Source organism: Paralichthys olivaceus, chromosome 3, assembly GCF_024713975.1.
Source record: "Paralichthys olivaceus isolate ysfri-2021 chromosome 3, ASM2471397v2, whole genome shotgun sequence".
Taxonomy (NCBI): domain Eukaryota; kingdom Metazoa; phylum Chordata; class Actinopteri; order Pleuronectiformes; family Paralichthyidae; genus Paralichthys; species Paralichthys olivaceus.
Genome location: NC_091095.1, coordinates 25379706 through 25400269, shown reverse-complemented (window position 1 = coordinate 25400269; position 20564 = coordinate 25379706). Strand labels below are relative to the sequence as shown.

Genomic DNA, 20564 nt, shown 5'->3' with positions numbered 1-20564 from the left:
TCTATTCATGCAAGCCTGTGTGTGTGTGTGTGTGGTGCAAATGTATATTTTGATACATCTAAACTGTGTCTTCCTGTCTATCTTGGGTCCACACACATTGTAGTATTTCTTTTTGTTGCTACAGGCCGCAACCTAGAATGATAGAAATACTAGGAACAGGAATTGCTCATCAATGACCATCAATGGTGAAATTAGGCCCAGGGTTGTAAGATCATCACATTCACAGCCGTGTGGGGTGACTTTTTTGACATCCATATTTCTCTACCTGCTGGCTGCTGACAGGCATTTTGGAACTGGATAATGGTCGATCTCATCCTCCTCTTAAAATTCAACGTCAGACTCTGCACTGAGAGAAATATGATTGTCATTTTCTGAAAAATCTTCCTCTTCGTCATCTTCCAAAGCTTCTCTCCCTTCAAAAATCAATCCAAGGCCCTCTGAGCATAGACTATTTTAACCATCTAGATCAATTGTGATAAGGAGCCACACAGGCAAAGCTGTTGTATCCTCCCCAAATTTGTAGCTGGGATAGAGCTTGGGGGTGTACAGTGTGCAGTCATTAAAAATGTGTTCCTCTTCATGTTCTTCACAGAAAATAAGCTCTGAGGTCAATGAATCTGAGTTTGAAAAGATTATCAATCTTCATTCTGTGTGAAAAATGCATCCTGAAGTTCAGCTGAAGTTGAAAGTTGTCTGCAGATTTGTACAGGTCAAGTTAAGACTCCACCCCACCCACACCTCTTGATTACACTCTGTAGTGCCCCTCAACACAAAAACAAGAACTGTTCCACCTGCAACTCACATGACCATCACATAACTCGAACTAAAGATGACCTGTCCCAGGACACATCCAAGGGATCTATGTAATTTACTCATATGAAGCTTAAACATGACATGAAAATAAAATCTAGTAGAAAATGATTGGTCTGTCAGGTCTGCATCTGTTGTGTGTCCGCAGTTAAGTGCGACCCAGTGGACACAGGTTCTAGCTGTAAAATATTATAACCTGAACATTACAGAGCTCTGCTCCATCCCAAACTCTCAGTGCAGCTCGTTCCCAGGGTTTTAAAGGCCCCACTTCTCCAAAATAACAACCAGCACTTATGTACCATGATGAAGCTTGAATATGTGTAGCCCCAAAGCATGGCTGCTATCAGCCTGTTCAACTCAGGCCGTCCACAAGTGCTCCAACCCAAGATGTGTATACATCTGTAGCTGTACTACAACCTCACACAGATCTACACTGACAGAAACTTGTCTTTTCAAAGCGTGCATCAACTAAAAACAGTCCTGATGACGTCCAGTGGACTTTGAAAAGTTTCATAAACTTTAGGTTTTGAACTGAGCAAGGGCCAGACAGTTCTGTCTGTTTCATCTCAAACACTGTGGTAACATGGACTTATGTTTCTGTGTTTTGGTTCAGCTGACTCCTCTCCCCTCTCTCCTTTCTCTCTCTCTCTCTCTGCATGTTGTCTTAACCTTGCCTTTCACCTACTCTCCACACATTGAAGGTTTTTTACACAATTGCTGAACCTGGCTAATTCAGTTCACCTGGAGCTCTTGTTGAACTTCCTTTTAAACTTGTTTTGATTTTGTATGAAAGCAGGTTTGAAATCTTTTTACTATCTTTGATGTATCTGCTTTGTTTCACTGTTCTATCACTGGGGGGTAGTTTTCCTCACCCTTGTCCAGGGTTAAGGACAGAGGATGTGGAACCTTGTACAGATTGTTAAGCCCCATGTGGCAAATTGTGATTTATGGGCTATACAAATAAAATTTGATTCCCCTATATGCAACTGCTTTAGTTTAAGTCTTTGGTGTGAAGACTTTAGTAATAGCCAGAGGTGAAGTTGCAGATTGCAACCAACTGAATACCACTCCCCTCACTCTCCCCTTCCAAATGTGTTAGAGAACCGACAGTGTCCGTTGGGTAATATAAAGGAGAGAAGGCCCTCATAGAACCAGATTTTGGTTTGTCCGTTTTAGGCTTATGAAAATTATACTAAATTTCTTCCAATATATCCTCATGAATTCTACATATCATTTTTTTTTTTTTAAATCAAATGTTTGTGTCCCATCTGTACTGCACTGCGTGGTGTAGCTGCACTCTGTGTTGTGTCTTTTTCTTCCATTGTGTACACAGTTTTTATGTTGAGCTGCCAAATCATGAGTTACACTCCAGCTCGATCTAAATAGAAAAATAATTATTCACTAGTAAATAGACACAATGTTTGTGTGTAGATCTAATGCTGATTTTAAGCATCAGTCTTTAATTATCACTGTTGTTTCTCAAGTGCTTTGATTCTAAGCAGCGTGTCTTCCTGTCTATCTTGGCAGCTCCTGAGCAGGAGGCTGCTTTTGACTCTATTCCTTTTACAACATCGCCCTCCTGTGGCTGTACCCTGTGGCATGAGGGACTATGACACCTCTGAACAACTGACTGCAACCTCTCTTCCATGAACACCAGACACAACAAGAACCCTTACTATTGTTCACCTGGATGCCTGAGGTGGTGAAGTAGGGAGTCTCAAACTCGACACTGATAGGACTCTTACCTTCTTTGTCCTCTGCTTCCAAACTGGGCAGGCCACATTGGGCCCTCGTAAGATATTCTTTACCACTCTGAAGTTCACCAGGACACAGTGGAGAGGTCTAAACAATATGGGTGGACAGACTTCAGGACAGAAGGCAAAACTAAGAAATACACATTACTACTGTCAGTAGAAAAATTATGGATTTTCAGGAGTAAACAGCATTGGAGCCAAATCCAATACAATTAAAGTGACTGTTGACCAATTTTTAAAACGTGAAAAAAAAAAAAGCCTCCATACTGCTCCTGTGGTGTCATCCAAGTGTCCGTAAGCTCCGCCATTCATATTCGACTGGAAACAAGGTCATTTACACAAAGTTTTTGGCCTAAACTTCCTCTATGATCGATGCACGAACACGGCTCCGGAGGAGGAGAACAGAGGACATTTAGGCTAAAAACATGGTGTAAATGACTTGTTTTGAGTCTAATATAAATCACAGTATTATTATTGTTATAAATTAGAGAAGATTTCCCTTCCAATAACGTTTTTAAATTTGTATCAAATATCTCCCACTACCTGCAGTGCATGGATGGCATAAGCCTTGAAAATTTGGACCAGTTCCCTACTTTGAAATCAATTCTTGTCCTGACATTCACAGTGAGGTCACTGCATCTGCTGGGCCAGCAGGCTTTTGCAAAAGAAGTTATAAAGTATAAAGTTTGACATTTTAAACACAATAATGAGAATGTATGGCAAGATTTTGCGCAAGACATATTAATACTTCATAATTTCTCAAGAAAAGTTCATTCTTTTAATTTCTAGAGAACAGAGGTGAACTGGGGCATTAGCAGTTTACATTTAGCGGACTCCAAAATGACGACTGATTAACTGTTTATTTAGGATATGTTTCTATGTTTCTAGAGAAAAATACTACAGATTTCCTATGTACGAGTTTGATTTGTGGGATTTATTTTAATACCATAACTAAATGACAGACTTGAGTATCTCTATAGAAGATATAACATGAAAAAACATCACAACAATCAGCAGTGAAAAGCCAACAAGAGCCAACAGACTTTGTTCAAAAATTTTTCCTAAAAAAAGTTGGTTCACACAAATGCAGAAATAATGAGTTATCAACCAATACAATCTCCAACACACAGTGAGCGGCTTTCATCAGGATCCTTTAAATTCTGATCAAAATACTTCCACTGTTAAATCTGGATTAGTGAATAGGCATCATTTTCAAATGTTTACTTAATTTTCGAAATCCTCTGTAAATAAAACAGAATTTTCCTGATATGGGTCGACTGATCATTTAGTAACTTAAGAATGAGAGCAATGTAGAACCCCACATTAAAATATTTTTACATACTTATAGCTGTTGACATGTGAATACATTACAGAGGGTCCATGCACTTTCAAAAGCATTTCACTTTTAGTATTCCAAATTTTTTTCAATGAGTGTCCCATTTATCCTTTGGAGCCATTTTATATATTGAGGCACAGTCTCAGTCCTCTCTCCCTTCTCTTTCCGGGTTAAACAGAGAAGTAGATCTGAGACACTTTTAGAGAATGTCAGAAAAAAAAATCATATTCTAAACATTGAGAGTGAAATAAACATCGTATTAGACTCTACTTCCAGTGTCCCTGCTGAATTAAAAATGTGTTAGTTAATGCTCACTGCTCCATCTGCAGTTTTGATGCTTTCTCCTATGACGAACTCATCCAAGTTGAAATTAGCAAAATTCAAAAAGACTCTGCACTTATTCACAAGCTTCACAAGTGTGGTGGTACTTTGTATTGTCACTCTGGTTCTTGCAGAAGGAGAAGGGTTTTGGGACTGCTCACTAGAATCCTGGTGGTACATCTGGAAGTCGGATCCTTGGTGGAGGTGGCGTTTGAGAAGATGAGGAGGTTGTTTGGTGCCATTTGATGGCATCATTCAGTTGGTGGGGCTTCCGGAGGTTCCCGGTTCACTGCATCATAAAAAAAGAATAGTCTGTAGTCATCTATCGTAATCTAACATCTAATCTAATAAATAATGCAAGTGATCCTTGAATAACTAAGAGATGGTGGTAGATGCATCCAGACAGCAGAAGCATTAGACTGTTTACTAACATTTATTGTAAAGTAAAATCAAAATAACTTAAATATCAATTTTTCCTAAATGCAAAAACTTTCAATGATTTCAAGAACCCATGGGAACCCTATAATCTAACTGTGTTTCATCAGAATGAAATCAGCTATAAGATGAAGCCCAAAACAATTTTACAAATATCTAAGCTTCCAATACAATTTGAAACAACATGCAAAACTTAAAATAAAAACAATATATATAGTCTTATACTTGGCTCCATAGTGTAACACAAGCGTATCATGGTGGAGAGAGCAGTAAAAATGAACACACAAGTCTTTGTACCTTCTTCTCGTGCCTTCATGCGGGCGACAAAGTTGTAGCTCTTGTTCCTGCGATAGTTCTCATAAGGGTCATCCAATGACACACCCACACCTTTGTACTGGTCCCATTTATCCCTGATATCTCCTCCTTTGATGGGGTCCTGGATGCCCTGTTCTTTTGCCCCCAAACCACCTGAACCACTCCAGCCTATAGCCGACAGGATGACACAAGAGGTTCACAAACAGCACAATTTCATCTCATCAAAAACATATCAAATATTCTTACTGGAAAAAAAATATTTGTAGTGTTCAAATTATCAATTCAATTTTCTTTTTTAAAAATCACATACCCATTTTCATCAGCAGCTGATGGCCCTTGTTCTCCTCCCCAAGCCTGTTATCTGTTGATAGTTTGGAGGGAGGACCACCCAACACTGATGTGGAGCTGCAGAGAGCAGATGAGGAGGTCATCTACACATTAAGAATACAGGAGTCTTGTATAAAAGCACGGAAGAGCAAGGAGGTGGACTTACGGAGGGGAGGAGCTGCAGGATTTGGGGCCACGGCGTTTCTTGGTGGGTGAGCATGAACGGGATCTGGACCTGGAGCGAGAGCGACTCCGAGATGACCTGGATCTACTCCTGGACCTATAGAAAGTCAGGTTAAAGCTTGGGGCAAGTGCCTTAAGTTTGCAATGCTGTAATGATGAAGAAGAAAGTGTAGCAGCACATTAACACAGTGGCTTTATCTATACATATCATTACACTCCCTCTGAAAACTTTTTCGTGCGCGTTATCACGTCTCCCTGCATCATTCTGGCACACACCTGAATTCAGAGTAACTTGTAAAAAATATAAAATCATCCAATTGCTTCTTTAATGTCTGTAGCACAACTGCTTCTTCCATCACACAACACAAATGGTTGGTCCACCAAACATATTGACGAGATCTCCATTTGTGTTGCTGAGTATAATTCCTGAAGATTTGACAAATCACATCCCGATACATGTTTGCGTGATATGTGTTTATAGACCTGGATCGTGAGTAGGAGCGTGAGCGGCTGCGGGAGCGGGATCGAGATGAGTGGGATCGTGACCTGGAGGACTTAGAAGAGCGAGAGCTGGAGTGAGACGAAGACCTTCCTCTGCTGTGAGAGCGACTCCTGGAACGACTGCCTCCGCGAACACTGGAAAGATTGAGCCATACAGATGGGGAGGGGGGTTTAAAATGTAGAAAATAAACATGTGGGTCAGGTGTCTCTATCTGCTTAATATGCACCGGTGACAAACATTAAGGAGAAGAGGAGACTCACCTGTTGCGTTTCTCTTGTCCCTTTTTCCTCCTGGCTCTCATCTTGGCCCTGAAGAACTCATACAGGCCGTTCTGCTCCCAGCCTTCACTGGAAGAGGAACAAACCACAACCAGCTGTAATCTCTGTGACCTACAGCCATTTCTATCAGACACTAGCAGCTTTACACTGATGCTGCTGGTGGTAACTGCTGCTGCTACAAAACAGCTGCCAATCAGGTTGAGCTATTCTAAGTAAATCTAAAAACACTTGATTTGTCACACAGAGTTTTCAGCCATCCACAAAAAATGCCCAAATAAAATAACAATAAATGTATTGTACATCGCTTCCATTTAGTCAAACAACAACACACGCTAAAATGACTTAAATTCTTATGTACAGTTTTAGTTTCTGTTCGATTTGTATTGCAGATGTAGAGGAGATATGCATGTACCTGTTCCGAGGACGATCATGGGATGGAGGACTGTAGAAAGCTTCCACAGCAGCAAGCAGCCGATCACTAGGTGGCATGGGAGGGGGCAGTCGGATGTCTTTAGGGTCCAGAGGTTTATAATCACAGTCCTCAAGCTGAGCAGTGGACAGTAAAAGAGGGATCAGGAGACATGCTAGTTTACCTGGTAAATTAACCAATGAGCCAATTCTAAACTGTGCTGGAAGTGCATCATTTTTGTGGGGGGGATCAATCTTATTTATTATCACAATCTATTTGGCAACTTCTGCTCTATTATTAAGCAGCAGTCATCGTTCAGTCTGTTTCGCAACTTATTTCAAAAGGTATTTTGTAAACCAATGTTGTTCATTCTGTCAGCCACTGTAGCTGTGCTGCCTCAATCTTTACCATTGTTCTTTCTCCTCTTGTTGCAGCTGAGAAGTTTAACTAGCTAAATTCTAAATACTTTTTAATGCTCTTGTCTTCACATCAGGAGCAGGTGACTTACTTTGACCAGTGGAGCCATGAGACCAGCTGGTAGATCAAAGTAGGGTACATTTGGCACCAGACTTGGGTCATCTTGCACCGGAGTCTGCCGATGGCGCACGTGTGGAGAATGGCCATTGAAGCCGTGTGGGGGTGGGCCAAAATCTTGGTGCTGGCTTCCACCCCAGGGAGGATGATCAGCCCCCATGCCTGGGGGAGGGAGCCTCTGATTGGGATGGTGGTGGGGAGGAGGGACTGGCATGTCTGGCAAACAGGTGAATAATGTTTAAAACCAGGCAGTTTCAAAAATTACTGATAAATCACTTTGTGCCTCTGCACTCACCCCCGGGAAATTCTCCCTGAGCATAGTCAAAGCGGTGTGGGGTGTACGGTGGCCTGTCATAATGGTGTCTGGGTGGGAAGTCATCCTGCATAAACCGTGGTGGAAAGCGTCCAAAATTGTGTGGAGGTGGAGGGGGCTGGTTGAAAGGAGGTGGCTGCTGGTGTGGAGGGAAGGGCCCTCTAAAATGGGGAGGTCTCTGTAAAAATGAGTTAGACAATACTGTTATTTATGTAAAAGAACAAAGGGCATCCTTTACATCCTCTGCAACTGAGTCAACTTTAGAACAGGATGTAGTCTCAATTGATAAATATGAAAGATACAGTGAAAAAAAATATAAGCAGCAAAAAGAAAACATAGCGATGGAAGTCAAACCTGCATGCGTGGAGGAAATGGGGGCTCTCTCTGGCCCCAGGGAGGCTGGTCAGGCTGATTCCCCCATGGTGGCTGTTGGTCATATGAGTTCCAGGATGGAGGACCTGGTTCAGACCCACCTGGACCACTCCAAGGGCCTCCTTCTCTGGGTGGACCTCCGCTCCAGTTCCCTGGCTCCCTCTGGTCATTCCACATACCCTCATGGCTGTTCCAGGGCGGGCAAGGAGGTGGAGGCTGGTTTGGGTCAAAAGGTGGCTAGGAAAGGGACAAAAGTCAGGAATGGCATGATTATTGCCTGAGACCAGGGGCAGGACTGAACCCGCCTCGGGGGGGGGGGGGGGGGGTTGAGCCTGCTGTAAAACGGCCAAAGCAGGAGGCTAGGCGGGCTCTACTGTATAATATTCTATAAATACAAGAAGCGGGGCAACAATCAGCACTGGCCAAAATATAAGACAATATATTGTCTCAGGATTAAAATAATGAGGGTGGTCTCTCTTGTTTTACAACTAGACAATTATGTTGTAATTCATTACAATAGATATTCTGTTTGAATAGTGTTGCATTATGGGTTGTTACTTAGCTTTAACGTTGCTATGCTAGCAAGTGCTATTAAGTCAGTTTTGAGAGTTGTTCAGCCTTAAGAGTGTTTGGTTAATACAGTTTAACATGCTGAAGTCTCTGAGGGCGGCTGTAACATGATTTGTAACTCAGATCTGTATTGCACGATACACACATGGGTCTTTACCGGCTGGTTGGGGTTCCAGGGGCCCAGGTGCTGGGGATCATACCACGCAGGCTTGTTGGGGGGGATATCTGAGGGTCCACTGGGGTTGCTGGGGTCCTGTGGTCTGGAGGAGGCTCCATCAAACTCTCCTGAAGGAGGCCCTGACATGGCAGGCTTCACATCCCCTGCAGACCACACATACCAAGCCATTGAAAACAAACATACATGTACTTACCCAATATAAATGGCATGAACCTATAAGGAAAATTGTATCAATCTACTAATTCCAGAAATCACATGAGGCATGCATGCTGTTAAAGGCTCAAGAAAGTGCAGTGTTGAATTTGGTTCAATTTGAACACACGACACATACAAAATTGTAAATTTCCAGTAAACAAGCAAGCAGCGTTGAGCAGCAATTTTGACTCATCAATGCAAACGAAAGCGTTAAAAACTGATTCTCCTGTTCGAGGTTCTACATAGTTTACTTGGTGCGGCTTACTGCAGGTCACTTACAGTTTGAGAAAGAAAGCTGACACAAGCTTTACCACAGGCCAAGCAAACAGCCCTTTCCAAAAAGACGTGTTTAGAGCTGGCACTGCACTTGTAAATAATAAATCTGGTTGCATGTATCACGCCGTGCCTCTGATTGTGCTCATAATGCATCTTCTCACCAGTTTGTGTGGTCATAAGTGGGGCCTTTTCAGGCTCAGTGGGGGTAGCTAGTTGTGCTACGGGAGTAGGCTGTGGTTGCTGCGGTTGCTGGTGCTGCTGCTTCAGGGTGGCAACAAACTCTTCATGCTGGGTTTTCAAGGACTGGATCTGCTGCTGGAAGGCCAGCTGGATGGGCTGCACCACTGCAGCATACTCTGTTATCAGAGAAGCCTGACAGAGAGAGAAAGGGGTGATGTAACACTGTCCCAGTGTTATCAGTGAATATAAATCACTGAGAACTTTGTTTTCCTAAAATTCAGTGCGCAAAAAAATCAAAGTACAAACTTAGACTAGTGGGAACAGCACAATTTTGGTGAACACATAACGGTCCAAACCAAGCAGAGCTCGCACCACATCAAAGAGAGACTGAATATATGATTAGTAAAAGCTATACAGAATGAGTAAATGTCTTGTCTGCCCCTCTAGAAGCACGTAAGGGTGTAACAGTACATGTATCCAAACCGAATATTTCCGTTACGGGCCTTCCGATCGGTACACATTTGTACCGAATGAATACTGCGAGTCAAAGTGCGGAACTTTGTGTGCGTTTCTAATTCCGAGGGACAACTTTAGTGAAGGACATGATGTGCTGTAGACTTGTGGTCATAGCTTCCGCAGACAGGAGTGTGAGACCCTCCCTCATCATTTAAGTCTGCTGTATCGGAACACTTCAGATTCACAGTCAACTATAATGATGATGGACAAAAACGAGCAGATCTCACAAAAGCCTTGTGCATTTATGAGACACAGCGATAGTTTACCAGGGTTGAATAAAAAGATACAGAAAAATAGGTTTTCTGTTCCAACCGTGATGTTTGTGTACCGTTACACCCCTACCAGCATTAAACCTTCTGCCTGAGGCCTCTGAGTGTGATTTGACTTTAAAAGTTTATCTGCACCAAAGTGCAGAATTAAAAAAAAATATATACATTTCAAATAATCATGCTGAACCCCGAATTTCCCCATAGAACAACAAAAGTGCTACTCATAGATGCACTGTATGTATGTATGAATGTGTGTGTGAATGGGTGAATGGCAAACTGTAGTGTAAAGTGCTTTGAGTGGTCTTCAAGACTAGAAAAGCTTTTTATCAATACAACAATTTAAACTACTAAATCTGAACATGCTGGCAATAGATAGCATCTTACACAGCTCCTCCCTCTACATTTCTTTGTTTTAATTTTTAGCATCACATTTTACATTTTTACATTAAAAACTGTAGTAAGCCTAAGCATGCTTTTAGAAAAGGCAGGAAAGTAAAGCCATAGGTCCCATTCCACCCACCTGATACTGGCCGATGCCCAGTGCTGGATTCTGGAGCTGTTGAATGGTTTCATCATTAAAGTAGCCATTCTTCTCCCACAGCTGCAGCAGCTAAGGAGCAGGAGGTGAACCAGAAAAACATGGCTTTAGAATGAGAGATAGTCATTTGAACCAAACAGAGGTAAAGATTCTTAATAGCTCTTCAGTTCAATATACAAGGCCTCAAAATGAACAGAGAAACTAAGCACTGTTTATTTATAAACTGTCCTACTAACATTCAACAACATTCATGTTATACTTTATACCATCCCCTTAATTGACAATGAGACATCATCAAGCTGAACTGACTACAATTAAGACATTTGAGAAAATGTATGTATTTATTGTTTTTTCTGCAATATGTATTTATGTTTCTGGGTTGTGGGAGTGTGATTAGTGTTCCATGATGTTTATGTTGCTGTCAGGATTAAAATACTTGTGTCATCCAGAACTGTTAAAGATGTTGAAAACTGACACAAAATCCAGTTTACCCGAGTGATCTTCTGCTGCTTCTCTTCTTCCACTGCCAGGAAGCTGGTGCAGTAGATGGGAACCACAACTTTCTGCAGTGCTGCCAACAAATCCTTCTGCTGCTTCCTCTGGCTGGAAGGTCACATTAACACATCACGTTACTTCTCATTAAATCTTCCTATGCAATACTTTTTTCTTTAATGCCCAATAACATTTTAAGTTGGTCAATATCTCAGTTTAATTAACTGATCATTCATTCAATGAAATGTGAAGAAATGATGAAAAGCAGCTAAGATGTACAGTGGAGAAAAAGACTAAAATTAAAAGACTATATAGACCATATTTGCTTGATATCTGATTTTAAAAATTGACAGATTAAAGTTAGTCCATTTCCACACTCAATAGAGGAACCATTGTGTAAAAGATATTATACATATTAAACACCAGCAGTTTCATTGCACCTCATATAAAGGTAAAATACATCTTCCATATAATGGAATCAAATCATATTCGATCAGATATTAGTTAATTAATCAGTAGTGGGTACCTGCTATACCAAAAACCTATGACTCTACAGTGTTTGAGACTTCAGAGATAGTAGGTGTTTTTTATATTTCTTGTCCTATCCATGTATGTCTCATATTTAGACACCATGTTAGTGGAGGTCTATAAAAAAGGAAATTACCGCATTATTCGGATGTATACGTAAAGTAGACCACATGTTTTTATGTATGTATTTAGGTATGCGTACCAGTGATGGAGAACGTCATTGGTTAAATAGATGAGATGTAGTCGGAGCTCAAAATGTGCCCCGTCAGTAATGATGCGGTTACGGAGATGCGATGTCATCAGTTCACAGTGCTGTGGAGTCTTGGCGTTGTTGAACATCCAGTTCTTACCAGCCTGAAATAAATCCAAACACATGAGTAAGACATAACATCTTTTATCTTTCATTTTAGGGATCTAATAAACAAATGTATAAATATTTATTGCAGGCTTACAGAGATAGCATCTTTGGTGCAGGTGTCTATGATAGGCTGCAACAAGTTGTCAAACTCAGTAATGTCCAACTGAGACTCCAGCAGCAGTTTTTGGGTTTGCTGCTCCATGGCCAGAGCAATGGCTGCAGTCACTTGCTCCTGCATTGTGAGAGGCAGAGACCAAAAACATTTGAAAATACTTTTACCCTTCCTTCTCTAGCCTGCGCCTGTTCTCATGATGTTTGTGTATAACAGAAGGAAGACAAAACAATAAAAGATGCCAAACAAGGAACCTGTTTACAGAGATCAATACAAGAGACTTCAACAGTGAGGTTTGTTATGGGGAGCAGAACATTAAATAAAGTTTGTAATTTTTATTGCTGTACAATTTATAAATATACACACACTTGTGATTATTTATTTAAATGAATTACAAATTGTACAGTAATAAAGATTGTATTTAGAGATTTGAGTTCAACATATCCAATCGAGACTAGAAAAGTGATCTATAAATAAATTTAAAAAGAAATAACACAAAGTAAATATCAAGTCATGTACGTGTCCTTATAACTTGTGGTGGAGGAGTGTGGCGGGAGCACAGTACAACATGAGCGTAGCGGAAACCTGAGAGTTTGTGAATGCACGCATGGGGTGGAGTATTAACCGATTTAACCGACATGAGCAAGATTAAGTTAAGTCGATTAGAGGTTATAAATGTCTCTGTTTCAAAACATTTTTAGTTAATTGCCTAACCCTAATAAATATATATATTTATATATATCCTCTGCAAATGTAAAATTTGACATACAGCCTGGTTCAATTCTAGTCAATGTTATTACTAGAGAGCTAAATAACATTCTGGAATATTTCCTGCTTTCAGCCTTTTAAGTCAAAAGCAAATAATCTGAATATTTGACATGGACACAATAACTGTTGTATAATAATAACTATTATATAAGAGGTTTTTTTAAGTGCCATTGGCTTCTCCTCAGCAATGTCAAATTACATATTGTGCATCTCTAAATCAGGTCAATACACCAAAGCTCTTGTTGGTTAGATTAGGAAGGCAGAGTCGATGGAGATTCCTCCAGCTACTATTTGTTGTATGATTAGAACCCTGCACTCTTTACCTTCAATGTGAGGGCCTGGATCTCATATTATAGATTTTAATAATCACACAACTCCTCTGAGGACATTTAAACATCAACAAAAGAAATCCAAGAAAGGGCATATCTCTTTAGAGGCCAAACAATAAGAAACCAACAAATAGGATAAATAAATCATTTCTGAGGTGTCCTCTTGGCCAGGTGCATTAGTTTCTTGCTTGCTCTGTACCTGTCTGAGCGTGTGCAGATGCTGCTCCTGCTGCTGCAGATTCCACTGACTCTGCTGGATTAGCTCATCGATAGCCGGAGCAGCAGGCGGAAGGATGGGAGGTGGAGCAATCATCGCCATCGGTGGAGGAGGGATATCAACCACCTCTTTGGCACCTGGGTTGTACAAATCTGCAAAAACAGCAGCAGGAAAACAGCAGGCAATGAGAATAGTTGGAGCAAGTAAAACTGGGGTAGTTTGATGCTATGTGGGATACAGAGTCCAAATGGGAAAGATGTATTCCATAAATCACACAAAGTATATACAAGGCAGATACTGGGTTGTTTATTTGTTTACACTGAACTATATCAATTAAACTGCCCTGTTCATTTCAAATCATATATAACAGTGTTCATTCAGCAAGAAAATTAAACATCCCGGAAACAAAGCAAAAGAGGGAAAAATAATTTGAAAGTTATGCAACCAGCATTTGCATGACCAATATCATTATCTCTAACCAAGTGACTGCAGAACCAACTGCTACTTATAGGAAACATCAGATTGCATCTCCAAAACCCAAAAATCACAAGCACCACAGTTTTCAAATATTACTCAATTTGAGCCAGACTACACGATGAGATGGGATCAGTCTTCCAAAAGGACCAAAGTATTTTATAACCAACTTAACAGTTTAATTCTATTGAACAAAGCTCCAAGTTATAAAAACTTTACAACAATTTAACATGTATATTCCAGCTAGCAATAACTGAACCCATCAATTCCTAATATTGTGTGATCCATTAAGCTCTGGGCTACAAACACTGACTCCACATATCTAAAATATTTAACTATGACAGAGCGTTAGTTTGACAGCAGTGTGGTATAGCAGTAACAAGAGCTGATTATTAATTATGAGCTGAACTTAAAAGGTTGTGTGACTTCAAAGTTGGCGAAATATCTAGAGTGTAATTTCTGAACTCAGCCCTATGATGGACTGGTGATGTGTTGGGGGTACCCCGGCTTCAGCCCCTGTGACCCTCTAAGTATAAGCGGAATAGATAGTGAAAAACTCAATGAGTGAATTAGCTAATTTCTGAACTCACTAAATATTTAAAAACCTTTTCAACTTTATTTCAGTGTCATCAGTACAGTATAACTTACGACTTATCTATCAGTAACAAATGTTCGGTTGTAGCTACTCAACAATGAGATTACGTTGGTGCACAGAAAAATCATACTACATCCAAAACTGGATAGAAACGCAGAGTGTGCCATCACTAACAGGAGAACCCGACCCACAAAGTCGCCATCACGCACTGCTGGTATTCTATTCTAGGTCTGAGACTGTGATAGTGAAGACTTCATCGAGGTAAGCACTCAAATAATGACATAAATAAGTGCTGTGATCACAACACTTGAATTTTTGTTGCAATGGTACAGCCCAGAGAATAGCACTGTCATTAACAGACAAGCAGCTTTAACAATAAGGCCTCATTCAAAGACAAGTCCACAGGCTCCTCCACCTCATGTCTGTCTGCACCCTGAAACCCTCAGATGGAGGAATAAGCTATACCAACAAGATATGCTTGCAATATCTTCTCAAACTTCAAAACAACTGTGTAAAAACAAAGAGAACAACAAAATACCAACATGAAAAATGCAACAGAAATCAAACCAAAAGGCTCTTAAGCACAGGTGTGGTAATGTCCAACAAAAAACAACATGTGATTGTCCAACTGGAAATCTTTTGAATTGATCTGACAAATCTGGCTCCAAATAAATACCTTCAGTTTTATATTCCTCTCCATCGTGGGTAGAGGGATCTATGTGGAGAAAAGCAAACTTTAATGCATTTTAGTGGTATTACATAACTGACAGAAGAACTCCATGCAAACCTGCCTAGCACTGTGCTTTCATTACCAGATGACCATCATTCAATGACTAAAGCCTCGCTGTGGGTGCTGTGAGAGAACCTTACTACCTCTTCAAAAGCAACCAGTAGCATTTACACACTCATGAGTTGAAACGATGAGCAAATACAAATACATTTACAAGTACTGGAAGATACAGTGGGTACTTTTCTGTTTGGATCGAGCCACTAAAAGCAGTGTGAAATATTTGCTTGATCCTTTTGGATGAGGTACAATGTTTACATCTCGCACTGTGATTCCTATTTAGATTAACACAAGGGCTAACTCATGGTCTGTCATGAAAGATGTACTGTTTGACCACATCGCACATCAAAACCTGACTGATAATATTGGCCACATTGGAAGCTGGAGTGAAAGGCTAGCTAAAGGGGGAGATATGATATAAGGGCTGGAAGAAAAGTAAATAAATATAATTTCTTATAATTACAATCATGATCTTAAAATCCTGAGACGGACTTTTGCATGTATTGTGTACCCTTTCTCAGTATAAATATCTGCACTAAAAGTTACTTGTATGTAAGTGCATCAGTAAGCTTTGACAAATCAGAGGTATCACAAAAGGCTTACTTAAACAGTAATGTTGATGACAGCTACCTGTATGAGCCGCCTGGAATCACAACATAAACTCAAACCATGACGTAAAAAATAAAAGTGTTTGTGGATCCACCACAGTTCACACTGACTCAGGATCAGCTGACTATCGAACCACGTCTATGAGAGACAGACTCGAGTCCATAGATTTTAACTGGCAATGAGATGTGAGCTGCAGCTCATAAAAGGTCGATTTAAACAAACGGCATCCACATCAATACGTTTACATCAATCCAGAAGAGTGTTTTCGCTTCATAATTTCCATCCATAGTAACACATCACAGAACACATATTACATGACCATTCACGTACACTGGGCAGGTGCATGCCAGTATAAGCAGGAAGCAGGTCGTCGTGTCAGTTTCTGCCCATAGATGCTGAAACACAACCCAGACTAAAAACGGAGCCAGAAGCTTATCCAGAATTCTCCATTTAAAGGTCTATTATTGTCAATGTATTAATTTGGATGTAATGTCATATTTGAAAGAATGTGGGTGGAGGAATGGCACAGTCGACAGAAAATCCACCGTCATGAACAACACAGAACCTTACAGATACAAATTCTGATGGTCTGTAACAAACTATATATAACTTGCAAATTTAGTTTATTAAATTAAGTTTCCAGGAAATTCCCCTCCGGTTGGTTAAATTGGAAACCAGCAGCAGTAAACTACTGTCTATAGTGCACTAATAGTATAGTTCTATGATATGAAGGTTTAGAGTACAAACATTATACTTCAACTGATGGACAGCAGGTAATGGTACTGAATTTATTTCATTTTTATTTATATAACTTTGATTAAGCTATTATTGCATCCTGTGTACAATATGTGCACATTGTTTTGCATCTCACACTTTGGCAAAAATTTAACACAAATAATCCTAGTGATGGTTTCACCAGTGTGTTTCATCTAAATTGTACGAGTTGTTGTTTTCTTTCCCCTAGAATGGGCCCTTTATATTTAAATACTTGATAGTTACATCAGGAGCAAGTCTTCTCTACAGCGGCCATGTTTTTTTTTACAGTAGTCCAAAGTGGACAAACTAACTAACCTTTTGAGTTTTTAACTGAAGGTTACCATGTAGGGTGAGGGGTATTCAGCTGCAGCATGCAACTTCACCACTAGTTGTCACTAAATTCTACACACTGAAACTTTAACATGCCATTTGATTTAACAAATTGCATTGTTAACTTACATATTCAGTAAATATATTTGATGAGAGACATCAGTGACATCTCCTGGCATCTGCTCTTTCTTATAGTTGGAAGTACTTGGTTAAGAAGAATAAGGTGTGTGTTTAAGAACTTATATATTTATTTCTCTGCTTCTGCTTTTCGCTTTTTGAGGAAATCCCTTCTCAGATCTGAACTTTTAGTTTTTAAATAAAATGATCCAGTACGTGTTCCTGTATGGACTGAGAGAATTCTCATTCTTTAACAAAACACACATCACAAAAAAAACAAAAACATCTAGTGTCAATCCTTAAGCAAAACTCATCTGTAATTCTAAATATCAATGAGCCACGTGTTGTTACAATATTGATCCACTTAACTGAAAATGTCTGCTAGTTGTTAATAAATAGATTTTTGTCCAAATGCTTTGCAACTGTGTTAAATAAGTGGATGAATGATCCACTGGAGGGTCTCCATGATTCAACAGTGTGTTACACTGGAGGAGAATACCTCATACCTAGAATGTCTCTTGAGAACAACATGTTTTGAAAACCAGAAGCAGTCAAAACATTTCAGTATCAGGACATTTTTCTATATTGATTAAGGTTAAAGGGCCCCTCCTTTATGATATACTCTGTTAGTTTATAACTGATTATCCGATGATCTATTTCAATTGATCCACAAAATGAATAACTTGTGTATCAAAGTACTTAATCAAACTGATTCATAAACAATACTAAAATCTGTTATTTACATTCAACCTTAGGATTGAAGGCAGCCTATGAGGTGGAAGGGGAGACATTTCTATTAGTTGATAATCAAACGGCAGCAGGTCTAGGAGATCCTGTGATAAACTTGATTTTGCTTGGCATTTACGTTTGAGCTGTTAGATGCTGCTTTAATTAAAGAAAGAAAGAAAAAGACTTTTACAGCTTCAGGTGCTGGCAGATGAAGGTACATTTTCAATTTGGATTAAGTCAAGATAAACCCTGTGAAATATACATTTTTAGTCTGCTTTGTTTGCAATATGGTTATTACATGTGGTAGAACATATGTATTTACATGCCTCGTTGTGAATGGACCAAGAATCTTTAACAGCAGACATATTTATGTCCTGTTGCAGTATACATAGTATGTATACATTTTATCAGAACCAAGATCAATGCCTAAATTAAATTCACTATGTAACTCTGAAACTGACGACATTCTGATTTGAATAATGAAAATTTGATAAAATTAATAACAGTTATTTTATTCTGCTATTCAAGCTGCATGTGAACTTAATTTCTTCTATTATTTTTCATTCTTTTCCTCAAGGTGTTAGTCAAGTGCTACTATTCCTATTGAGTTTAACATTCCACCATCATAGTACTATCTATGTGCAAATTCTCATTTTTGGTTGGCTGTCTACATACGCTGTTGTTGCTCCATGGCAAGCTTGCATTTGTAGTAGCTGAAGTATTCTCCACCAAAGAGGAAGGAGAATTTTGGGTTGTCCTTCTGTTTCTCCATTGTCATCTTTTCAAATTCGGGCCCATTGCGAGCGACAAACTGGGCTAGTTTGTCAATTACATTCCTCAGTTCTTGATCTGAAACAGAATAAAAAGAAAAACATATGGTCAGAGCAGGGACAGCCGATGATCTGTCAAAAAGCGATGACGAGCAAATAATGAAAGAGAGGAAGATTAATGTTCTTGAGACACTCAAAGCATTTATTGTAGTGACAGATTAAATTCAATTTTCTGACAAGAAGTATCCCATCTACTGCAAGATACAAATTTTCCTCTGTAGGCAGCTGGAAGTGAAACATCTCACATCCCACTTTGTACGTACATCTACAACAATGAGAAGGAACATCAATATATATACAAACAGAAGTACTAATAAAAGTTTTGATCCACATTCAAACCAAGTAAGGAAATGTGCGATAGATGGGAAACACCATTGAATCTGGTTACCAGCGTTCTTTATTCCTTCTCTTTTGAACAGATACCAATCAAAATGTATGGGTATTTTTCATTCAGCGGAAAAAAACAGGAGATGCCCAAACCAGAGATGATTTTAATCATCATTGTCTGCTTTTAATCTCGAGAACCCACATACTACAATTACTACATATACACTATGAACTGTGTACAGCCATCTAACTTTTTCTAAGTCTGTTGTTTTAGTTCATCCTAATCCACATTCTGCACTGGAAACTTATGTTTGAACACATTGCACTGACTGTGGGATACGTGGATTGAGTGCCATACAGTAAATAAGACCTGTCTCTATGTGAGCGACTTGACTAACGTTGCCTCCATATCTGACTTATCGAGAGTTTCATAATTGCACTGATTACTAAATAAAAGAGTAAAGGAGAGAAATCACAAAATATCGTTGGGCGTCAGTTTAGCTAGAAAACTCCATAGAAGCAGCAGCAGCATGTTAGCCAGCGGTCACTGTATTATTGTCACATGACAGTTCAAGGTGCTGAACTGCACAGGTGTACACAAAAACCTGTTAGAGCTAAACACTGAGCCGCTGGTGTGACTGGAGTTAGCTGAAATGCTAATTGAGGCAGTTAGCTGTGTTGGTAGCATGGTTGCTAGCTAACGTTCAACAGAAAGCACATACGGCTGCACCGTGACCGCTCACCTTCGGGGGCACTGGGGATGTCCATGTTTGACTCGTGTTCCAGCGAACCCGCCGGACATAAACGTTCGGTCCCGATGCCAGCCAGCAGGTTTTGTGTTCCGACAAATGGTTTGTAAAATTTGCAGGAGAAACACACTTGAGTTAGCACTGTGACATACACCGGAAGAGTTAATATACAGAAATAGCGCCGCGGCTAAAGCGATGTAAGCCGCCCACAGCGTCACCTGCGGTCAGGCGTGGAATAGATGTTTTGTTTCACTCTCCAGCTCACAACAGACAACAGTTTAAAGAGAATCGTCATTTTTATTATAATTATAATTTGACCCAACAACGATCACAGACTTCACATCAAGGCTGACAGTTTGTATCTGACAGGAGATATAACATTTTAAATATGAAGCTGTTAACAGCAATGAAATGCTCAAAATCAGTCAGTAAGAATCTGTCAAACACACAAGAGTTTGTACTTGTTATAGAAGAACACAATGTATAATGAAAAAGTAAATCTTTCCAGTTTTGATCCCAATTTAAAATCATTATCAGATGACCACACATTAAGGCCAATAACTATCTGTTTACCTTTCATATAACCATTGATCTACATTTCAAGATGCAATCTTTCCCCAAAGGTAGCCTAGGACGCACCAACACACATGGTATGAGTGCTTTATATTCAGTTTTCTCATAACCATAATAGTGTTGTTATTACTATCTCTTCCACTATGTAGCAATAAACAATGCTCAGGAACACGAATAAGGTGTTTTTTTAGTATGCTGTTACCTGGTGGAGCACACCAGGTGGTATATCCAGGTTTCTCAAATCTGGAAATCTTATCCAGGGTGCTGAAACCA

The 20564-nt window shown here is 39.8% G+C and overlaps 1 protein-coding gene across 5 annotated transcripts; it reads right to left on the bottom strand.

The window, feature by feature from the left end:
* Positions 1-3477: 3477 nt before the first annotated feature.
* On the bottom strand, positions 3478-19892 carry cherp (calcium homeostasis endoplasmic reticulum protein). 5 transcript variants are annotated; one of them, XR_011240696.1, is made up of 20 exons: positions 19713-19881; positions 18488-18661; positions 13398-13567; positions 12084-12221; positions 11834-11985; positions 11103-11214; positions 10594-10683; positions 9270-9480; positions 8617-8780; positions 7872-8126; positions 7500-7695; positions 7179-7420; positions 6674-6807; positions 6244-6330; positions 5965-6117; positions 5465-5578; positions 5282-5376; positions 4954-5139; positions 3608-4510; positions 3478-3527 (listed from the first exon to the last, which is right to left on the bottom strand). XR_011240696.1 is itself a non-coding variant. In XM_020081319.2 (20 exons), exons 1-20 carry the CDS (start codon positions 19735-19737, stop codon positions 4473-4475), a joined length of 2787 nt encoding a protein of 928 aa, XP_019936878.1. In that variant the 5' UTR covers positions 19738-19892; the 3' UTR covers positions 3478-4472. The 5 variants fall into 5 exon arrangements, 4 of the variants coding, with proteins under 4 accessions (XP_019936878.1, XP_019936880.1, XP_019936882.1 ...); XM_020081319.2 differs by adding an exon at positions 15161-15199 and having other exon boundaries at positions 3478-4510; positions 8605-8780; positions 19713-19892; XM_020081321.2 differs by adding an exon at positions 15161-15199 and having other exon boundaries at positions 3478-4510.
* Between the last annotated feature and the right edge of the window lie 672 nt (positions 19893-20564).

What these genes read in the sequence shown, in the direction of transcription:
- cherp (XM_020081319.2), bottom strand. Translation starts at nt 19,737, where the DNA reads ATGGACATCCCCAGTGCCCCCGAAG. An exon ending in ATCTGCACACGCTCAGACAG is followed by an intron (nt 12,222 to 13,397) that starts GTACAGAGCAAG and finishes CTCACAATGCAG; the next exon opens with GAGCAAGTGACTGCAGCCAT. An exon ending in TGGGCATCGGCCAGTATCAG is followed by an intron (nt 9,481 to 10,593) that starts GTGGGTGGAATG and finishes TCTCTCTGTCAG; the next exon opens with GCTTCTCTGATAACAGAGTA.